Source organism: Monopterus albus, unplaced genomic scaffold (assembly GCF_001952655.1).
Source record: "Monopterus albus unplaced genomic scaffold, M_albus_1.0 scaffold89.1, whole genome shotgun sequence".
Lineage (NCBI taxonomy): Eukaryota > Metazoa > Chordata > Actinopteri > Synbranchiformes > Synbranchidae > Monopterus > Monopterus albus.
Window position 1 is genome coordinate 551139 of NW_018127969.1, and position 18378 is coordinate 569516.

Genomic DNA, 18378 nt, shown 5'->3' on the forward strand with positions numbered 1-18378 from the left:
ACACTACCTACGCGCTACGCTAATTTACACTACACTACATATTATACATATCCAAGTACCGTACCTTCCCATGTTATGTTCTTTTGATACTTTGTGTTCTCTTTCTTTACCTGCTACCGTCATGTTTTTCCCCCTAGCACCTGGGTCTGCACACTTGAGTCCAACCTCAGTCCTCCCTCACCCTCCTGGTGAGGGGGGCTACCATAACAGTTTTGTATGACTGAATGCCATACAAAGTTATAGAAGTGGCTGGCAGTGAGAAAGAAGATAAACACCCAAGAATCCATTTTAAACTTGTTCATTCATGGTGTTCATTGCTGTAACAAAAACAAAGGCTGCATTTTTTCCTAATAAGAAGGAACAGACAGCTCACCACAAGCCATAGAAACAACAGTAACTGTTTGTTTACACAGGAACAAACAAGAGAGCTAAGCTGGGGTACAGTTTAAGTTACCATGGTATACAGTACAATATGCAGAGCACTATATAGATCTCCCTTGTTTGGAAGCAGAGCTAAAGCTCGCAGGATCCTAATCCTTCATTTCTGCCAGCTCTCACTGCAGTGGTCCTGCAGTGACTCAGCCTTCATTCAAACAGCACAGATCTGACTGAAGTGACACCATATGGGTATTATTCATAAGAGACAGATGGTGTGTGTGTGTATAGTGTGTGTGTAAGTGTGCTAGAAATGTTCCCCAAACAGATCAGGAGCGTGATTATATTTATTTATAAATGAGACAAACAGCAGGGAAGGTTGCTGGCCATTTTGCATCGTTGCTTCCTCTCCTTGTATTTGCCAACCTATTCAAAAAAGCATTTTAGTGCAGTTACTAATCTAAGAAACAAACAGGGATTCAAAAAAAGGAGCATTTAGTGTACTGTGTCAATTAACTGTTGTGTTACATGTGTAACTGTGACTTTTGAAAGAAAAGAAGATATAATGAACACAGAAAGGCTGACAGAGAGCAGAGAAGTGTTGGGTGAGCTGCTGAAACCACACGTACCTATCTTGAATCTGGTCGTGGCTACAGGGCCCTCTGTGTTGCCCTCATACAGTGGGATGACAGTGACGATGTACTCGATGTTGGGCTGCAGCCTGGACAAAGTGTAAACCTCACCAGGAACCTCCACCGTCTCTACACTTTGACCTTACAGACAGAAAAACGTAAATAATACACTTTACAAATTTGTGACAGATAATTAACAGTTAATGTGTTTGATGTCTGCTTTGTCCTGACCTGTAAAGGGTCCCCAGACCAGACGGTAGGCTTGCGCACCACTGACGGCTCTCCACCGCACACGAACACTGCCCTCTGACTCAGTCTCCACTGATAACTGTTGCACTGCCTCAAGGCGCACTGCCTCATGCCAAAACATGAACACACAGACACTTGGAATAATATTTGCTAATTATGTGAACCCAGTTCCAACCACAAGGAGACAATAGACAAAGTATACACTCACCAGCCATTTTATTAAGTACACCTGTACAATTGTATGCAGGACCTCTGCCTTAACTTTTGTGTTTATGAAACTCAAGATGTTTCAGTTTTTGGTGAAATTGTCATAAATGTGTAAATTTAAATATAAGTTTATTACTGAGCTCAGTTAAAGGTTGTGTTGTAGTGGACTAATATGTTAATGTGTTCCTAATATTCTGACCATCTCATGTAGGTAGCTGAGGAGGACAAAAACAGAGACATGTAACCATTGTCGATCAACTGATAAAGTTTTTTATACATTTTTATAATTAAACCTGTGATGAAACAACTCTGGTGTCTGTACACACAGTATCTTCTGTCTCCCAACAATCAAGTACAAATATTTGATATAATATTCCTCCACTCTCTAACTTGAATACAAAATGTACAAGTGTCTACTTATTATAACTGATAAAATAAGTATTCATCATCATAGAACAGTACCAGTGGTATTAATAATGGGCTACAGGGTGGACTCACATGTGCGGGCATTGAGGATGGACGGGGATGCAGAGTTTCGGGGGATTAGGGGGTAGAGGCTGATAACGTACTCTGTGTCAGGCTGAAGTGACTCTAAGGTGACGGACGTGGAGTCTGCAGACAGAGACTGCTCCCGCAGCTGGGACTTTGGGTGACCTGCTCTTCCAACCACACAATAGACAGGGCAATTAGACACGGAGGGCACACAAAACATCAATTAGTGCACAATGCAATCACAAATCATACAGTACTGTATGTCATCAGACAAAACAGCTGACAACAAGCTGAAAAAATATGAGATGTGTCCTCGCTTCATTAGGTTTTCTGAGTATAATGCATGAGGTTGGCAGACAGCCAACTGCAGAGACATAATGTTCATAGCCTTCCAATGCAGTAAGCTTCCCAGGAGAGGCTGTGTCTGTATAGTGTGCATGCCCTGTATGTGCTTGGGCAGCTGTCAGCATCTGTCTTGTTTATTTGCCTCATCAGTGTCAAAAGGTGCACACTTGCTAGAAACAGCAGACACATTAACAGGTAGAAACATCACACCTCTCACACAAATGTGCCAACCTAACTAGCCAGGAGAGGAGGTCCGTGTGAGAGTGGCACTAATGCCACATGTTCGGTGGCAGATGGCACTTGTCACTGTTATGATGGTATGTCACACCTCGTCTCGAGAAATGTAAGGACCAAATTTCTGACAATCCGTGACAGAGGTAAAGGTTTTTCTGTCTATTTAATTTCAGAAATGGTGGTGATAAAATGTAAGTAATGATTAGGCAAGAAAATCTTGATGTGACAGCCAGTGCCTGAGGGTGGTAAGATACATGTTCCCTATGCTGAATCTTGAATGCTGTACATTCTCGACATGTTTCAAACTTGCCATCAACAAGTTAACTATTATTCATCACAGTACTATGCCTTCTCCTCCTTTATTTTGACTCTAATCTTTGTTCCTGTGAAGATTAAATATGAATGTGCCTGACCTCGTGCTCCATAGGTGAGTCTGTATCTCTGAATGGGAGATGAAGGCTGATCCCAGCCCACAGTGAGCGAGAAGAAGCCTGCCCGGACCAAACGCAGACTGGAGACACCTGGCAATGACCCTGTACAGTGAGAACATAAGACACTGCAGGTGTATGCCTGTGGTAAGTTCAAAATTAATGCTTCTGTCTTGTATAAAAGAGGCTGGTTTTGGCAGAAGCCTCTCTGCTGACATTTGAGTCCTTCACTTACGGGTTCTCTGACTGGCAGAAGCAGACTCTCCCACACTATTGGGATACTGAGCGATGACAGTCACCATGTAGTCTGTCCCTGACCTCAGCTCTCGTGCGGTAAAGGTCCTCTGACTGGCAGAGACAGTCTCCTGCAGTGAGAGACAGGGGACCTCTATAAACAGTCTAGTCTTACATAAGTCATTGCAAAGTTAATGGCTACAATAGATGGCTAAGCCATGGCATTCTTCCATCTTCATTGTGTCTGCCAGAGTTCACTTGAGGGAATTTCACTCTTTGCTCTGCCAAACTTTAATCTCTACAGCATTTGAAGAAGATCCACCCATTAGACATGTTTTATACCCAGCTTGAAGGCATGTGTTTCTCTTGCAAAGCAGCACCAACTCTGGCTTCTAAAATTGCAGTTACACCAATACAGGTCATATGAATGTGTGTGAACACAATATCCGTCAATACTTGGACTTGCCTGACGCAGTTCTGATGTGATAGACTGACCCAGGCCGGAGAGCGGCACGTACTGGACCACATAGCCACTCACAGGCCCCCCTGCAGGACTCCAGCGAAACCTGAGAGAATCAGACGTCTGTTCTGTAAACTGGATGTTGGATGGACCAGAAAATGCCTCTGGGAGGAGAGAAGACGAGAGGAGAGGAGAGGAGGAGGAGGAGGAGAGGGTGCAGGATGCAGAAGGAAACATGGATAAAATTGAATGCAGGTTTATAGTCTGAGATAACAGTCTATATATTTTTGTGAATTTTAGTATCCAGATGTTAAATTGTGGTATGCAAGTTACCAGACATACCATCACTAGCATAGACCCCTCCTGCTGTGGAACACACGCGGGGACTCACAAGAGGAATAAGTGTGTTCAGCAGTTTGAAGTCCCCAACAAAGAAGGTGAAATCATCGCTGGGATGGGAGGATATCTGAGCTAATTCGATGCTGTCTGCACTCTTTATACCTAACAAACACAAGAAACAAAAAAAATCACAGTGGTTCATAAGCAAATCTAAAATAATTCCAACTTCTCAGATTAAGTGAGGAGAAAGAGCAGCACCTACCAACCGCAAAAACATACACCCCTTGGCTGCGCAGCTTCTCTGCTGGCTCCTGCACAAAGTCCTGTGACTTCCCGTCTGTGATCAGGATAGTGATCTGAAAGTTAAGAATGACCCACAGGTAGAATTAGAAGTACAACAAGAGCGATGCTGTCATCCAGTCAGGGAAATTAACACAATGGCTGCTCCTCAAACCTTTGGGACATCCCGACTGGATGCAGAGTTGAAGAAGTTATCGGAGACAAACTTGAGACCAGCACCTGTGCGTGTGTTTCCACCCTTATATTTTAGATTCTCTACAGCACTGACCAGCGCAGTACCATTCAGGTAGGCAGTAAAGGTAAATTCAACCCTGGAGTGAGACAAAGGCGCATCAGTACATAATTCTGCACTTACAGTCTCTGTCATCACATACAAAATATGACAGTGTCAGTCACCTGGAGGTGTCACTGTACTGTATGGCCCCAAACCGTATGCCCGACTCACTGACAGAGCTGACAAATGGCTTGACGATTCCAGCCATGAATGTCTTCACCTGCAGGAAGTTCACTCGGCCAATACTGGAAGAGCCGTCAACTAGGAAAACAATATCTGCTGCTTGCACATTATTGCACCTGCCTGCAAAATGATGGAGGATATACATAAGCATATACAGACATACATGATGTAGATAAACAGAAATGCAAAACATATGAATTCTTGGATGCAGAGATAATTAAAACAATATGCATTTTACCCTGAGCTTCAGTCTGTTTCAAGATGGATAACAGCACAGTCACAACAAAAACGTAGGTCCACATCTTCACAACCTGGGCACACAAAGCGTACTTATTATGTCCAAACACTTTAAACTTACTACAAAACAGGCAGACCAAATTACAGACCCAGGATCTGATGTTGTTATTGTTTAAATTTTATGATAATACCAATATCCATCCATCAATTGGTAGTTACAGTATAAATCCTTAGAGACTCTAAGCCATGCGTTTGTTATGGTTGCTCCTGCTCCTTCATCCTCACCGACTTGTGTATCCTGGTCATATTAGACTCTGTATTAGCCCTATTAGATGAAACTCTGCCATCAGCTACTTACTTAGCGTTCCAATTAAATTTCCTGTTTCTGCTGGTCACTTGAACTTGTCACTTTCTTGTTCAGCTGCACCCAGTTAATCATTTGTGACTCAACCTAAGCTGAGGATAGTTCAGACCTGTAATTTGTCAGATTGTCTGTGTGGCCTTAAAGTTCTAGCCATCGTTCATGCCTTTACCTGTTCTGACCCACCTTTTGATATCCTGCCAGTCAGTCTCATCCCTTTGGGTGAAGTATCTTTTATCATACCAGTGTAGCTTCCAAGTCTGCTTAAAGCTACAGTGTCATTTTTAAAAATATTTTTAGCAGAAGAAATATGCTCTGAATCATCCCTTATTGTGGAGTGATGCTGTCAGAGGCTCCTGTGACACTGACTAAATGCACATCTTGGCAGCAAGGCTGACATATTCCCTTCTCAAGGTTTCTGAGAAAGCCTCACCTTCTAACAATCTGAGAATAACAGGGCAGAGCAGAGGGAATCGGAGTCTCGTGCTACCACTAGCTTGATTTCCAAAAATGACAAAAACCTGAAGCTTATTAAGGCTGGAATATGATGTCATTAGCGTGTAGCTGATCTGTCCGAGCACCACCTAAACACATGTTCACATAACAGAGCCCTGTATGATCTATTAAATGGTCCACACATCTGCTGCCACTGCCTAGTTGTATTGCTGCTGCTTGCTGGCCGCTGAACAACCCACCACACCAGCCTTCACCCCTCTTACTCAGTTTGACAGTATATTATTGGTGTTGGTAAGGCACCTCATTGCACAGTAATTCATGATCTTTCAATATTATTCCCAGAATGACACACCACTCACTCATATGATTTGTTCTACTATGCTGTCATATGCGCACAAATAACCTCACAGACAGAGCTCCTTTGGTCAGACAGGCCTCTATTTGTTTCAGGAGTCAGTGGGCTCACACCGTTCTACATACATGACCTTTATCACAATCAAATCTCACTACTGTAATTAACCCCACTGACACATTTAGGATATAAAATATGTTTAAGCTGTGCTTTCTCTGTGTCTGTCTTTGGTCACTGTATGTCTAGAGAGCACAGAGAGAAATCCAGTAAGAATCTAGAACATTTCTTTTCATTACATGTTAAGCCAAAGAACAAAACCTCTGATCTACTCTGTAGAGCCCAGGCACCTACAAGAGACAACAGACAGAAAACTACCACTTTGCTGTAGTATTTTTATGCCAAAGTATAACAGTTATTATAATGGTAGCTGGAGCCCCTACACTCACTAACACATGTACAGACAGAACGAGTCTGTTGTCTTCTAAAAGAAAAGTTTTATCACATACCAATCTGTTTAATTCCAGCTGTGGATGCTTGTTGCGTGTCATGCTTCTCCTGTTTCCTGTCTGCCACTTTCCAGTGAAGGTAAAATACTAAAATTATCATCTTAAAGCTACGGTATGTAGCTTTTTTCAACAATTTTTGTTGAAGAAATATGCTCCAAAACCTGTCTGAATGTGGAGAGCTGTTAAAAGGTTTTGAGCAGGACTGACCTCTCTAACCAACCAGACTTATTCAGTTATTTCTGCTTGATCAATACATGTTGTTGCAATTTTATGTATTGTAATTTCATAAGGACAAATATCTGAGGAGCTGGGCAGAGCGTGGCAGAGTACAGTGGAGCAGGGAGGAGGAGCCCTGGATGGAGCAGAGTGGATTGAGTTGGAGTTTCATGCTGGTGGTACATTTTTGGGAAATATATTTTTTGTGTTCGTTCAGAGATTTACATGAGAGCGATACCACTCCTATCTTTACAGCAAGTGTACAGCCACAACTAACAGCCTGTTAGATTAGTTTAGTATTAACACTAGAAATTGGGGGATCAGCTAGCTTGGCGCTATCCAAAGATAACATAATCAGCCTACAAGAGCCTCTAAAGTCCACAAATTATTTGCTATACCTGGTTTGCTAAATCAGAACAAAATGCACAAAACTGTACAAACTCGAGTAGCTGTTGCTTCAACAACTAGCATATAAAGTTTTTTGGAGGATTAGGGTCTTTCTATCATAACAGCCTACTACTTTTTATAATACTGTAACATTTTATACAAAGAAAGCCTGACATATACTAAATAAAGAATTAATAAATAAATATGTTTTAAAAAAGTTCAGGAAGGAAAACTTCAGACATTGCCTCAAGCTAGAAGCTCATAATTACTCATAAATGTTTCTTCCCTTTGTAAGAGTCCACAAACCAACAGTTGTCCCAAAACATGCAGAGCGTGCATGAAGCTTAACAAATTCCAAATGTAATGCGCACATCCCTTTTCAAGATTCAAAGCATTTATTTTAAGCTTAAACACCTATAAAATGAAACTATGTCCAATTAACTTCTGCTTTCTCATCTTTAATGTTTTTTTTTTGTCTTTTTCCCGTATGGAGACCACAGTAGTAGTAGTAGTTGCTTGTTAGCTAACTTAACAGACCATAACTGTGAGGCACTAATGATACAGGAGCCATTAAAATCACCTAAGTAAAAGAGGTTCCACTAAATGTTGAAAGCTTCACAAAGAACAGATTTCACTTCATTTCTTCTTCTTCCTGCCTCTCCCCCTATACACCCTCAAACCCCACTCTATTCTCAGGCCCTAATCCCAACACAATCCTTGGGTACAATTACTAAAGTATCTTACATGTTAGATCATGTGCCAGCTGTGGGAGCAACTCATTTCATCTGATAAATGTTTTACATTAGCAAATGTAAAGATATTCATCATGTCTATATTAAGCACATTTTCAAAGTGGCCTCCACACCTGGAATTTTAAAAAGATGATGTGGCTTATGTGTATGGGCCACCTGGGAATCAAACCACACACATGGGTTAAAAGGTCAGAGACACGGTATCAAAGCACTACTCAGAGCCGTCCTTAACATGAATCACGTGAGGACTCAGTGTTGGGAAAAAAAAACTACCTGTACGCAAAAGCACTGACAGGGGAGGAAAACGGATTTACAGGGACAGAAAGAAAAGAGATTAGGACTCATCCCAGTGGTTCTGTTGAGAGCTGTACAAAGGCTGGGCTGTAGCTTCTGAAAGCTCAACTCAGTGCACAATCACCAAGCTGTGATTTAGTAGAAATGCCATTCTCCCAGGGGGGTAGCAGTCCACAGGCTTCAAGCTACTGCAATGTGAGAATGAAGGCGAGTCAGGCTCCTTCAGTCCAGGGTCAGATGGAGGGAGGGGGTCAAGGGAGGCAGGGAGTGTCACAGTAAATTACCAATGTCTCCTGCAATTTAGCCTACACATCAGGATTTTGTGTACTTAGTAGCTGCTGGGAACAAGAACAGAAGCGTCCTACTCTGAGGCTATAGGGGACTCAAAAACTGGGGAGACAGATCCTGTCCCCTATGACCTCCAGCATCATTCACATCCACAAATAATGACTTATCACTCCATTTCTTCTTCCAAACCAAACAACAGTACTGAAAACAACAGCTTTAAATGATTGTCTGTAACCCCTTGTTGGAACACGTTTCAAAAGAACCATCAATCTTATCCCCCTATCAAAGTATTTCACAAGCCTTATGTTATTTTTAACAAAAGCCAGGTGGAATAAATCAGGGGAATGACTGCATTCATCACTGGGTTAGTTTCATTCAAGATATGGATGAACAGAGGCTAAGTCAAGTTCTCCTGGCTCATATTTAGTTTAATCCAGTATAAACACAGTTTGACAGCTACTTAAAAAGCAGTAACTGTCATCAAGTCTGGATGTATAATCTCCTCCAAAAAGCTCAATGTTGATAGAACTGCTTAAAATAGGACCAGGTTATAAATGATGTTCTCTTCCTAAACTTCAAGTGAAAGAGAAAATGTTCCCTAACAGATTATTCAAATTCCTGAGCCATCTTAAAACACCCAGGCAAAAACTTTAACCAGGCATGGCTGCAACATTGAAGTGAACAAAAATATGACAGATGACAGAGCTTAAGGGTGACAACGAACCAAAGAGGAAGAGTTGAATCAGTTTTTATGACATTATTTAAAAAAAAAAAAAAGCCCAGATATGTCAATAAGGAATTTTAGCTGCAGTTTGAGCCAAACCACAGTAAAGACATGGATGCTCTCAGAAGTGGAACACACAAGTGAAACCAATCCAGACACAAAAGTAGAGGAAGCGGAGGAGTGACTGTTCCTTCCTCTGTGTAGTATCATGCTTTGTAGCAGGAGTAATAATACTCTCACTAAATGAGTTCAACTGAGGTCAGTAAAGCTGTACACTGTAATGAGGACTAATGCAGGGAAGGCTAGGAAGAGGAATATTATTACAGATTGTGTCGGGGTTTAAAGATGTATTACAATGTTATGTTTTTTTGTTTAATAGTCTCTGATAACCCGAGCTAATGCAAAGCTGCTTACTCTATTTAGGATAAGGTGAAATGAGGTGATAAATGTTCTGCCCTGTCTTGTTCAAACCCAAAGCTTTTGCTGCAGGGAAAGGAGTGGTGTATTGGCTACAATTCAGGAAAGTGCTATGTATAAGTATATAGCTACTATAAGACATAAGGTCCACCAGTATGTAAATACATCGTAAATCAATGCCGAAGTTTTTATCCATGGGCTACATGTGCTATAACGCAGACTGAACAAGTTGTTCCGATTTTGTAGTATTTAATGCAGAAACGCAGTTTGCAACTCCAGGGTCATTTCCACAGCTGTATGTCTCCACAAAGCCCGGGGCACCATCTCATCTGCCCGCCCCTGCCTCACCTTACCTATGGATCTCTGCTCCGTGCACCGGGCCACAGCCTGCAGCTCCGCACCTTTCCACCTGTGGCATATCCAGCCCTAGGTCTCCGTGCACGGTCTGGCCACGCAGTAGTAGTATTCACAGCCCCCCGTGTCCAGTGCCACAGCTTCAAAACGCATCAACAGCAGCTCAGTTACTTAATTCGCGTGTTGCATCCCTGCATGAGACAGCCAAGACTGCAATGGCAATTTCTGATTCCCGAGGCTGCCTTAGCGAAGGCTGAACACAAGCAGCAGCAGCAGCAGAGCAGTCCAGACTTGTTCAGATGCCTGAAGGGAAGTCCTGGTTCTCCTTTCTTCTTTTTTTCCCAGCCTCATCCTCTTTGCCTCTTGTCCCTCCCCGCTCGCAAGTAATCCATGAAGCGTTACCCAAGTGGGGTCGAACATTTATCCTGTGATTCCATCCAGGTAAGACAGGAACCTCGGGGTCACATGATTTCACGCAGGTCGCTTTTATTTACAGCCAAAGGCGCGTAGCTTCACTATCACCTGCATCCACTATAAGCAGATTTGGAGATGACAACAAAATACTAAACAAGTACGGGACGGACTTATTGGGACTGAGGAGCTCCCTTGGTCTTTGAGATATGTGCCAAACAATCATTACTGTCTAAATCACAAAAGGTACCCATGAATCAAAGTCCACTTCTCCTACAGCCTCTATTCCAGTGTCTAAGACTATTGCATTACCTGTTCTGAAGTCACACTTCATATTTATAGCCCCCCTCTTGTCCCAGTCTAAGCAAGCAATCACACTTCCAGTAATGTAAGTCTTTTCTTCATAATATAGATACTGTTGTTCATAAAACAGTCTAATAGAGTCTGTCAACAGACACTCCTCCATTCTATTATCTTCTTGCCCAAAGCTGCACCCCACCGGTGTCAGGCTCGACCGCTATAATTTACATCAGCACAAATGAGACTCCCTGCTATTCTTTGCAGAACAACTACCCACTGTTACCTCCTATTTGTGTTATTTGTTGTTGCCATAGTAACACCTGCACAACCTTGTTCTATTCATGATGGTAGTACTATTCCTGCAGTTGTATCCTAACTCTGTGTTACTCTGTTTATATAAAGATTTTTTATTGTCAATTCACTATATGTGCAGGAAAATCAAAATACCATTTCTCTCTCACCTAGTATTGAATGCCATGCCATTTAGGAAACTAAAATAGAATAAAAGTAGAGTAAAATAGAATAAAAAGAATAAGAAAACTAAGTCAAAGTGATCAGGATAAAACTAAACAGTACAACCTAATAGGCTATGACTCAAACCATGTACAATCAGTGACAGTAGTGCAAATAATAACAAGAAGATTGTCAAATTGTGAGACTGAGATGCACATGGACAGTAGTGCAAATGACCGACAGCAGCAGATTTACATGTAATATAAGAAGAAGGGGGAATGTACTTGGTTTGTATGCTATATGCTTGTCTCATCCATTTAATTCAGTAAAACTATGCCTTGACAACTCACTTTCTGCTCAGAGTGATGGTGTTTTCTTTTTATTTCGCTGCTTCCTTGCTATTGAATTGAAGTACAAAAGAAGTCGGGCTTTATTTCAACAATGAGAGAGAGAACAGTGTGAGCAAAGAAGACAAAGAAGATGATGTAAACTGCAAAGGCAGGCAGACAGAGATCTAATGAAATCTGTGCAAGGCAGATGCGTTGTGCGGTTCTATGTCTTTTGATCCACGCCAACATAACTGAAACCATAGCCATGCTGCATTAATAGAACACATTCCAGCACTAAAATAAATGTTCTCCTGACGTTGCTTTTTAGCCTGTGTCAGTTAGGGGCAATAGAGACGAGATGACTTGTAAACTTTAAACTGCTTTGATTAGCATTTACACACAGTTTCCCACCAAACAACCTTCTCCCTCACATAGTCTTATGTGATGTCCTTTTATTTTAATCACAGCCAGGCTACAACTGTAAACAGCCTAAAGGTTAGTGAGATGAGTTTGTGACTCAGGAACATGTGGGTAGAACTTCCTGACTTGTCTGAATCCTCAGGCTGGTGTCATTCAACTGATTAACTGCCTTTGAAGAAGAGTTATCCTGTTCCCAACAGTGTTGATGATTTTTTTTTCAGTAGCCTGTAGCTATGGAATGTGGTTTTAGTGATCAACTCCCAGATACGATTTTACTACTACTGGAGGTTTAACTATGTGGATGTGAAACTGAGTCTTACTGAATCCCAGTGTGCATGTTCAGCAAAAAAAGTGAATCGTGTATGTAAGGATAAGCTGTGACAAGGCATTATAACATCTTTACTAATTTCTGTCATCATCTGTCAATGCTAAAACGTCTCATTTGATTAGCAAGATAAGCAGAGGTGCCGTACTCTTTTAAATATCTAATCCAGCATCATTTTATCAAGCCTACATAACCAATACATTTTGCATGAAGGCCTGTGACACCACCACCGACCTCTCATCTGACATCCAGCTAATAGGGCGTCGCTCAGACATCAACGTATGCTCGGCCTCAGTGTGTCCAACTGGATATCCTAAAAACGAAAATAATAATGCTCCCTCCATCCATAACCAAAAATTACTGAATGTTACAATGAACAATTCTTATTTGTTTTAATCAGAAATAACAAATACCTTAAACCAAAAATTACTGAATGTTACAATAAACAATTCTTTTGTTTTAATCAGAAATAACAAATACCCTCACATCGAATGTGAAGATACTAGCTGTTTTACAGTTGTGCTGTTATTCAGCTGGAGACTGATATAAAGGATTTAACATGCGGTGTCTAGTTTCTGTGCTTTCTTTTGTGATTGACACTGATCTCCCCATTTTCTTTTCTCCACCACCAGTTGCTCCACATGTTTGAGGGATTTAACTGTATTTGAAGATGTGACAGCATGGGGAATAGGAGAGATTACAGGAGAGTAGAGTGGTTTCTCCTTAGGGAGTCACTGTGCTTTACCTTTCAGCTCTATACTGTGTGAGTATATGTTTTGTCTGTGATTGTGTATACAGATCTGAGTGACAAGAGTCAAATAAGCACATATTGTCTGTATGTGTTGGCACAGGGTTATCCTTTAGAACAGTTCTGTCCTGATCATGGTTGTTTTTGCTGCAGGGACATGAAGAGAAGGTTAAGCTCCTCACAAGGCTGGAATTTATGAGCTCTCCCTTTCTTCTCTCTGGCAGAGTTGGAGAGGAGCAAGGTAGATAACTAGGCTCCCTTTCTTGATCCTCAATGGCCTGCAACTTTCTCCTGAAATACCACCGCTCCAGGTGACAAATACCACAGTGACCTGCCCTGTTGCAAAGGCTGGTGATTAAAATTAATATCAGGGAATGGAGGAGGGAAAGAAATATGCTTGGACAAGTCAAACATAAAAACTAGTAAACAAGAAAACCCTCAGTTCAGTGCAGAACTCCACCATGACACGTACTGCATGAATTGCCTAGGTTGAGTTCAGCAACGTCAGTAAAAATCTTTCTGTACGGCATTTTGTGTGCTTGAAATGTTGCTTTTTAACAAACCAATGCCATTTCTTAATTTGGAGACCAAGCCCTGGCAGAAAAATTAGTTCAGTATGTAACCTGAGTTATTTTGACCCTAGGGGTTTTGTACAAATTGAGCAATTCATTTCATTAGTGCCAAATCATAAAAATCAAGGTGCTTTACATAGCAAGGTCTAGACCTGGTTATTATTATAATAGAGAAACTCCCAACAAATTCCCTTTGAGCAAGCACTTGGCAAGAGTGGGGAGGAAAAACTCCTTTTAAGGAAGATCTGGTGTCTTGGTGGGTGGTTGGAGTGCTCCAAACAGCTGGGCGAGTGGATAGAGGAGAGGGAAAAGACAAGCATCAAGACACAGCAAACAAACACCAGGCAGGCTGACGTGGCCACTGACTGCTCATCAGAACATACAGCCCTGGAGCCAGGGATACCTACTGAGAGAGAAACAAGATGTGCTAATATGTGAGGCATATTAGGTGATAGTAGCTTTGCACAACCAGGCTAGCTGTTTCCTCTTATCTTCAGTCTGTGCTAAGCTTAAGCCCCTTGCAGACATGATACTTGGGAATTTGCAGGTTACATGTAGCAGTTCTTTTTGTGTGTGTGTGTGTGTTCAGACATAAGCTGCTGTGCACAAGATTCCTGGCAATAATTTGTTCAAACAGAGCTGCGTACAGCCACAACATCCATCAGGAGAGGCAAGCCCGTCTGTGCAGAGGTTGAGGGGTTCTTTGATTCTCACATTAGCCCAATTTCCAGCCCTTCCACATTGGCTCATGCTGCTAAACCATATCTTCTTTGTACCTGTTCAAAATATACTCTGTACTAGCTAGCAACGTAACTTTAATGCCTAAAATACAAGCCATAAGAGAGAGCACTGGTGGTCAAGTGACCAGACGGAGTTGTTTTAGCAAGAACAAAGCAGTGAAACAATGTTGTGCTATAGCACAGGTCCTTACCAGCACTTTGACCACCTCATTTCAGAAGGTTCCAACTCTAATTAGGTATGAGCAGGTAAAATTGTCAACAACACTTTCCAACTCAGGACTTTGTTCAGACGTGATACCTAAACATGAAGTATCTGGCAAATTCCTGGGTAGAGGAGCATGTCGGAAAGGGCTCGAGTTAGCCGCCAGACAATACTTGTAAGTATGGTTTCCTCTTCCAGACAGGCAATGGCAGAATCAGGTAGGCAGGTGTAGTCTCCTTGCAGGAAAAAAAAAAACAAAAAACAAAACTTGGGAATATAGGAGAAACTCCAAGGACAAGGGTGGTAAGTATGTTGTTACAGAGGACAGGAAAGTAGGCTGCTGGAAAGCCTGCAGTTTCTCAGTGATTTCCTTTGAAAACAGATGAATAAAAATACAAAAGTCCTCTTTGGTGTGGACACAAAAAACACTGAACTCAGTAACACAAGACAGAAAGAAGTCTTGCTGAAAACAGGTCAACAGAAAAGAGTGGTAATCCAGGCTCACAGCACAAATGGACAGTTCTCCAAACAATTTCCTCAAAAGGCTGGAAAGCATGGACAAAGGCAGAACCAAGTCAGGGGACAGGCAGGTTGTCAGGCCAAGGAAACAGGTAGATAACCAGAATCAAGAACACGAGTGTTCAGACAGCTCTGGAAACAACAAGAAACTATCTGGCAACAGAGCAGGTTAAATAGGCAGACTAACAAGACGCAGGCGAAATCAATCAGCTGCTGACTGAACTGAGCAAAGCTGGGACGGGTGACATGGTACGAGACAGGAAGTCTCCAAGACATAAGAGCCTGTCAGGGATTTCTCAAGACTGTTAGGACACACACACACCATCATAATACTGTCCAAAAGTGTCCATAATGAAGATTGTACATGTTCTAATTACAAAGCTTTCAAAATAACAGAAGTCAAGTGAAGAATCTTTAATTTCATTATGCATAGCACAACAAAATTTTTTTCCGGCAGCTCTCGGCTTAAAAGACACATTATTTACATAGCACACAATTGTATAAGTCAATATAAAACAATGAGCAAATAAAAAGGGATGTATGGGGCCTAATCAGGTTAACAGAATGTTAGCAGTAAAAGAGTGTAGTAACATTATAAGGTGCAGCTCAGTGCAAATCTCAGTCTTTAGGAGGAGGTGTGAGCATGGTTGTGTTGCAGAGGTCCAGTGTTTTGTCTGTGTCTGTCCATAAGGGGAAGGTTGTGTGCGTAACTAGGGGTTGGGGGGGTTATTGATTTCACAGCTCTGGGGAAGAAGCTGTGTCTCAGTCTGTTTGTTTTAGTCTTTATATTCCTGTACTTTTTCCTGGAAGGAAGAGGCACAAACAGACTGTTGCCTGGGTGGGTGGGGTCTGCAGCAATCCGTCTGGCCCTTCTTTGGATCCGGTCAGTGTATAGTGAGTCCAGATCCAGAAGAGGACTTCCTACGATGCCCTGAGCTGTTCTCACCACCCGGGTCAAGTCCTTTCTGTCCTGTGCAGTGTAGCTCCTGTACCACACTGTCGCACTGAGACAGAGGATGCTCTCTACTGTCGCTCTGTAGAAGTTTGCAAGCAACTGAGAGGAGAGACCAGCACGTTTCAGCTTCCTGAGGAGGAAAAGCCTTTGCTGGGCTTTCTTCACCAGATAGGATGTGTCCAGAGACCAGGTCAGGTCAGATGTGATGTGGATGCCCAGGAACTGGATGTTATCCACTTGCTCCACCACCTCCTCATGTATGAGAAGAGGAGCATACATTGTCTTCCTGGACCTCCTATAATCCACAATGACTTCCTTAGTCTTGTTGGTGTTCAGGAGAAGATTGTTATCTGAACAACACCTTGTCAGGTGCTGGATCTCCTCTCTGTAGTGAGTCTCATCATTGTCTGAGATGAGACCCATTACGGTGGTGTCATCCGCGAACTTCACTACTGTATTTGTGGAGTGAATGGCATCACAGTCATGGGTAAACAGAGTGAAGAGAACTGGGCTGAGCACACAGCCCTGTGGTGTACCTGTGTTCAGGACCAGTGTGGATGATGTGCAGCTTCCGATTCTCCGATATTAGTAGACAGAAGTAGACATTGCACAAGAAAAAAATATTTTTTTGAAAACACCACACTGTGCTTTCAATGCTCTCTACAGAACAAATATTTAAAAGATCAAGCCTTTGGCTGGCCACAGCTCATTCACGATAACAACTTCCACAGCTCACAGTGCATTCCCACTGACCTGCAGTGGAGACAGCTGAGACTGGGTTTCTAATAACAGAGTGGTAACTTGTCTGAGCAAACTCATGTTCACAGTGGCACTGCACTTGATGATTCACCAGTTTGCTTTGGATGTTCATTTCCTCAGACAGCAAAGGTGTGCATCACTGTTCTTGGCTGGAAGATATGAAATGTCTTAAAAGATTTGTAGATAAAACCTAAGGTTTAAAAAAACATGAACATCTTCACAAATCAAAAGAAGATGCTGTAGATAACACAACGGGTCTGTCGCCTCATCTCTCTAGTGTAAGTGAAGAAAAAGAAAGTACTTTTTTTTACATTTGGTGAAAACATTTTCACCATTAACATGTTTACATTTTGGGTGTAGTCCTAGTTTTACTGAAAAATGTTAAGATCATTTTAGGGGGTTACTTGCCTGAATATCAAAGTTTCTGTAGATATGGCAAACATTTTGTAAATTCACATTCTAGCTGTGGAAAAACAAATTGCCCGTAGTCAGCTTTTAACACCAAGAAAACAAGCACAAAGCACAGTGATAGTCAAACTGGAAATGTTGAAGCATATCTTCAGAGGTGTGTGTAGTGACTGTATGATCCATTCTTTGATTTTCAGACAGATGACTCAGAAAATCCTCACAGTGACATTCTGGGGGTTTCTAACTAATCATCTGTCTCATTTAAATTTAACTGGGTTAAAGCCAATATATGAGCAAAACAACTTTCTTTCTCTATTGCTTTCCAGTGCAAATTCACTTTAATTATTTTATACATATTAGATTACACGAGTCATTCCTACTAAGCCTGAAGTGTTACAGTAATATTAATCTATCTCTCCTGTGTCCAATATGAATGGCATCACCAAGGCTTTATTAATGGTGAATGTACACAGTTACTGATAAAATAAATTAAGGCTACAATACAAAAATGAGTTTGCAGTCATTTTATAAATGTGTAATGAATGGAATATAAAATATAAAAAGGAATAGGTTGCATACCATTGTACTGCCTTCCTCTAGAAAGAAGGTGAGAAAATATAATACAGTGTGTTTCATTGTTAGTGTGTGTGTGTGTGTGTGTGTGTGTGTGTGTGTAACCATAAACAGTGGTGTGAGTTTGCTGTGTCTTATATTATCCGAAAGTTCTTGTTTAATGATCCAAAGCATGCAACATAGTGTAGCAAATAAATGTATGAATTTAAAATATTAGATCTTGACAACTTTTTTACATATAGCAGGGTTCTGTTTTAGGACCTAAATTATTTATATTATACATTAATGATATATGTAAGGTTTCTGAAATTGTCAAAGTGGTTTTGTTTGCTGATGATACTACCATTTGGGCATCCGATGAAAACCTACAGCAACTCGTGGGAAGGGTTTCAGAGGAATTTGTGAAGATAAAGAAATGGTGTGATATTAATTTACTATCTTTGAATTTGGAGAAAACTAAATATATGGTATTTGGGAACCGTAGACCACATAATGAACTTCAATTGAGAATTGGGGGTGCTAACATTGAACGAGTATATGAAATCAAATTTCTGGGTGTCATGGTTGA

The 18378-nt window shown here is 41.5% G+C and overlaps 1 protein-coding gene across 1 annotated transcript in view; it reads right to left on the reverse strand.

The window, feature by feature from the left end:
• col7a1 (collagen, type VII, alpha 1) overlaps positions 1 to 10776 on the reverse strand; it is a 62048-nt gene extending 51272 nt beyond the window's left edge. Inside the window, exons 1-12 of the mRNA XM_020607746.1 lie at positions 10096 to 10776; positions 4991 to 5063; positions 4692 to 4872; positions 4450 to 4606; positions 4258 to 4351; positions 3999 to 4157; positions 3663 to 3820; positions 3198 to 3327; positions 2948 to 3067; positions 1962 to 2117; positions 1239 to 1358; positions 1005 to 1148 (exon numbers count right to left, since the gene is read on the reverse strand). Coding sequence (XP_020463402.1) covers positions 1005 to 1148; positions 1239 to 1358; positions 1962 to 2117; positions 2948 to 3067; positions 3198 to 3327; positions 3663 to 3820; positions 3999 to 4157; positions 4258 to 4351; positions 4450 to 4606; positions 4692 to 4872; positions 4991 to 5054 — 1483 coding nt within the window. The 5' untranslated portion in view covers positions 5055 to 5063; positions 10096 to 10776. The remainder of the gene's footprint in view (positions 1 to 1004; positions 1149 to 1238; positions 1359 to 1961; positions 2118 to 2947; positions 3068 to 3197; positions 3328 to 3662; positions 3821 to 3998; positions 4158 to 4257; positions 4352 to 4449; positions 4607 to 4691; positions 4873 to 4990; positions 5064 to 10095) is intronic.
• Between the last annotated feature and the right edge of the window lie 7602 nt (positions 10777 to 18378).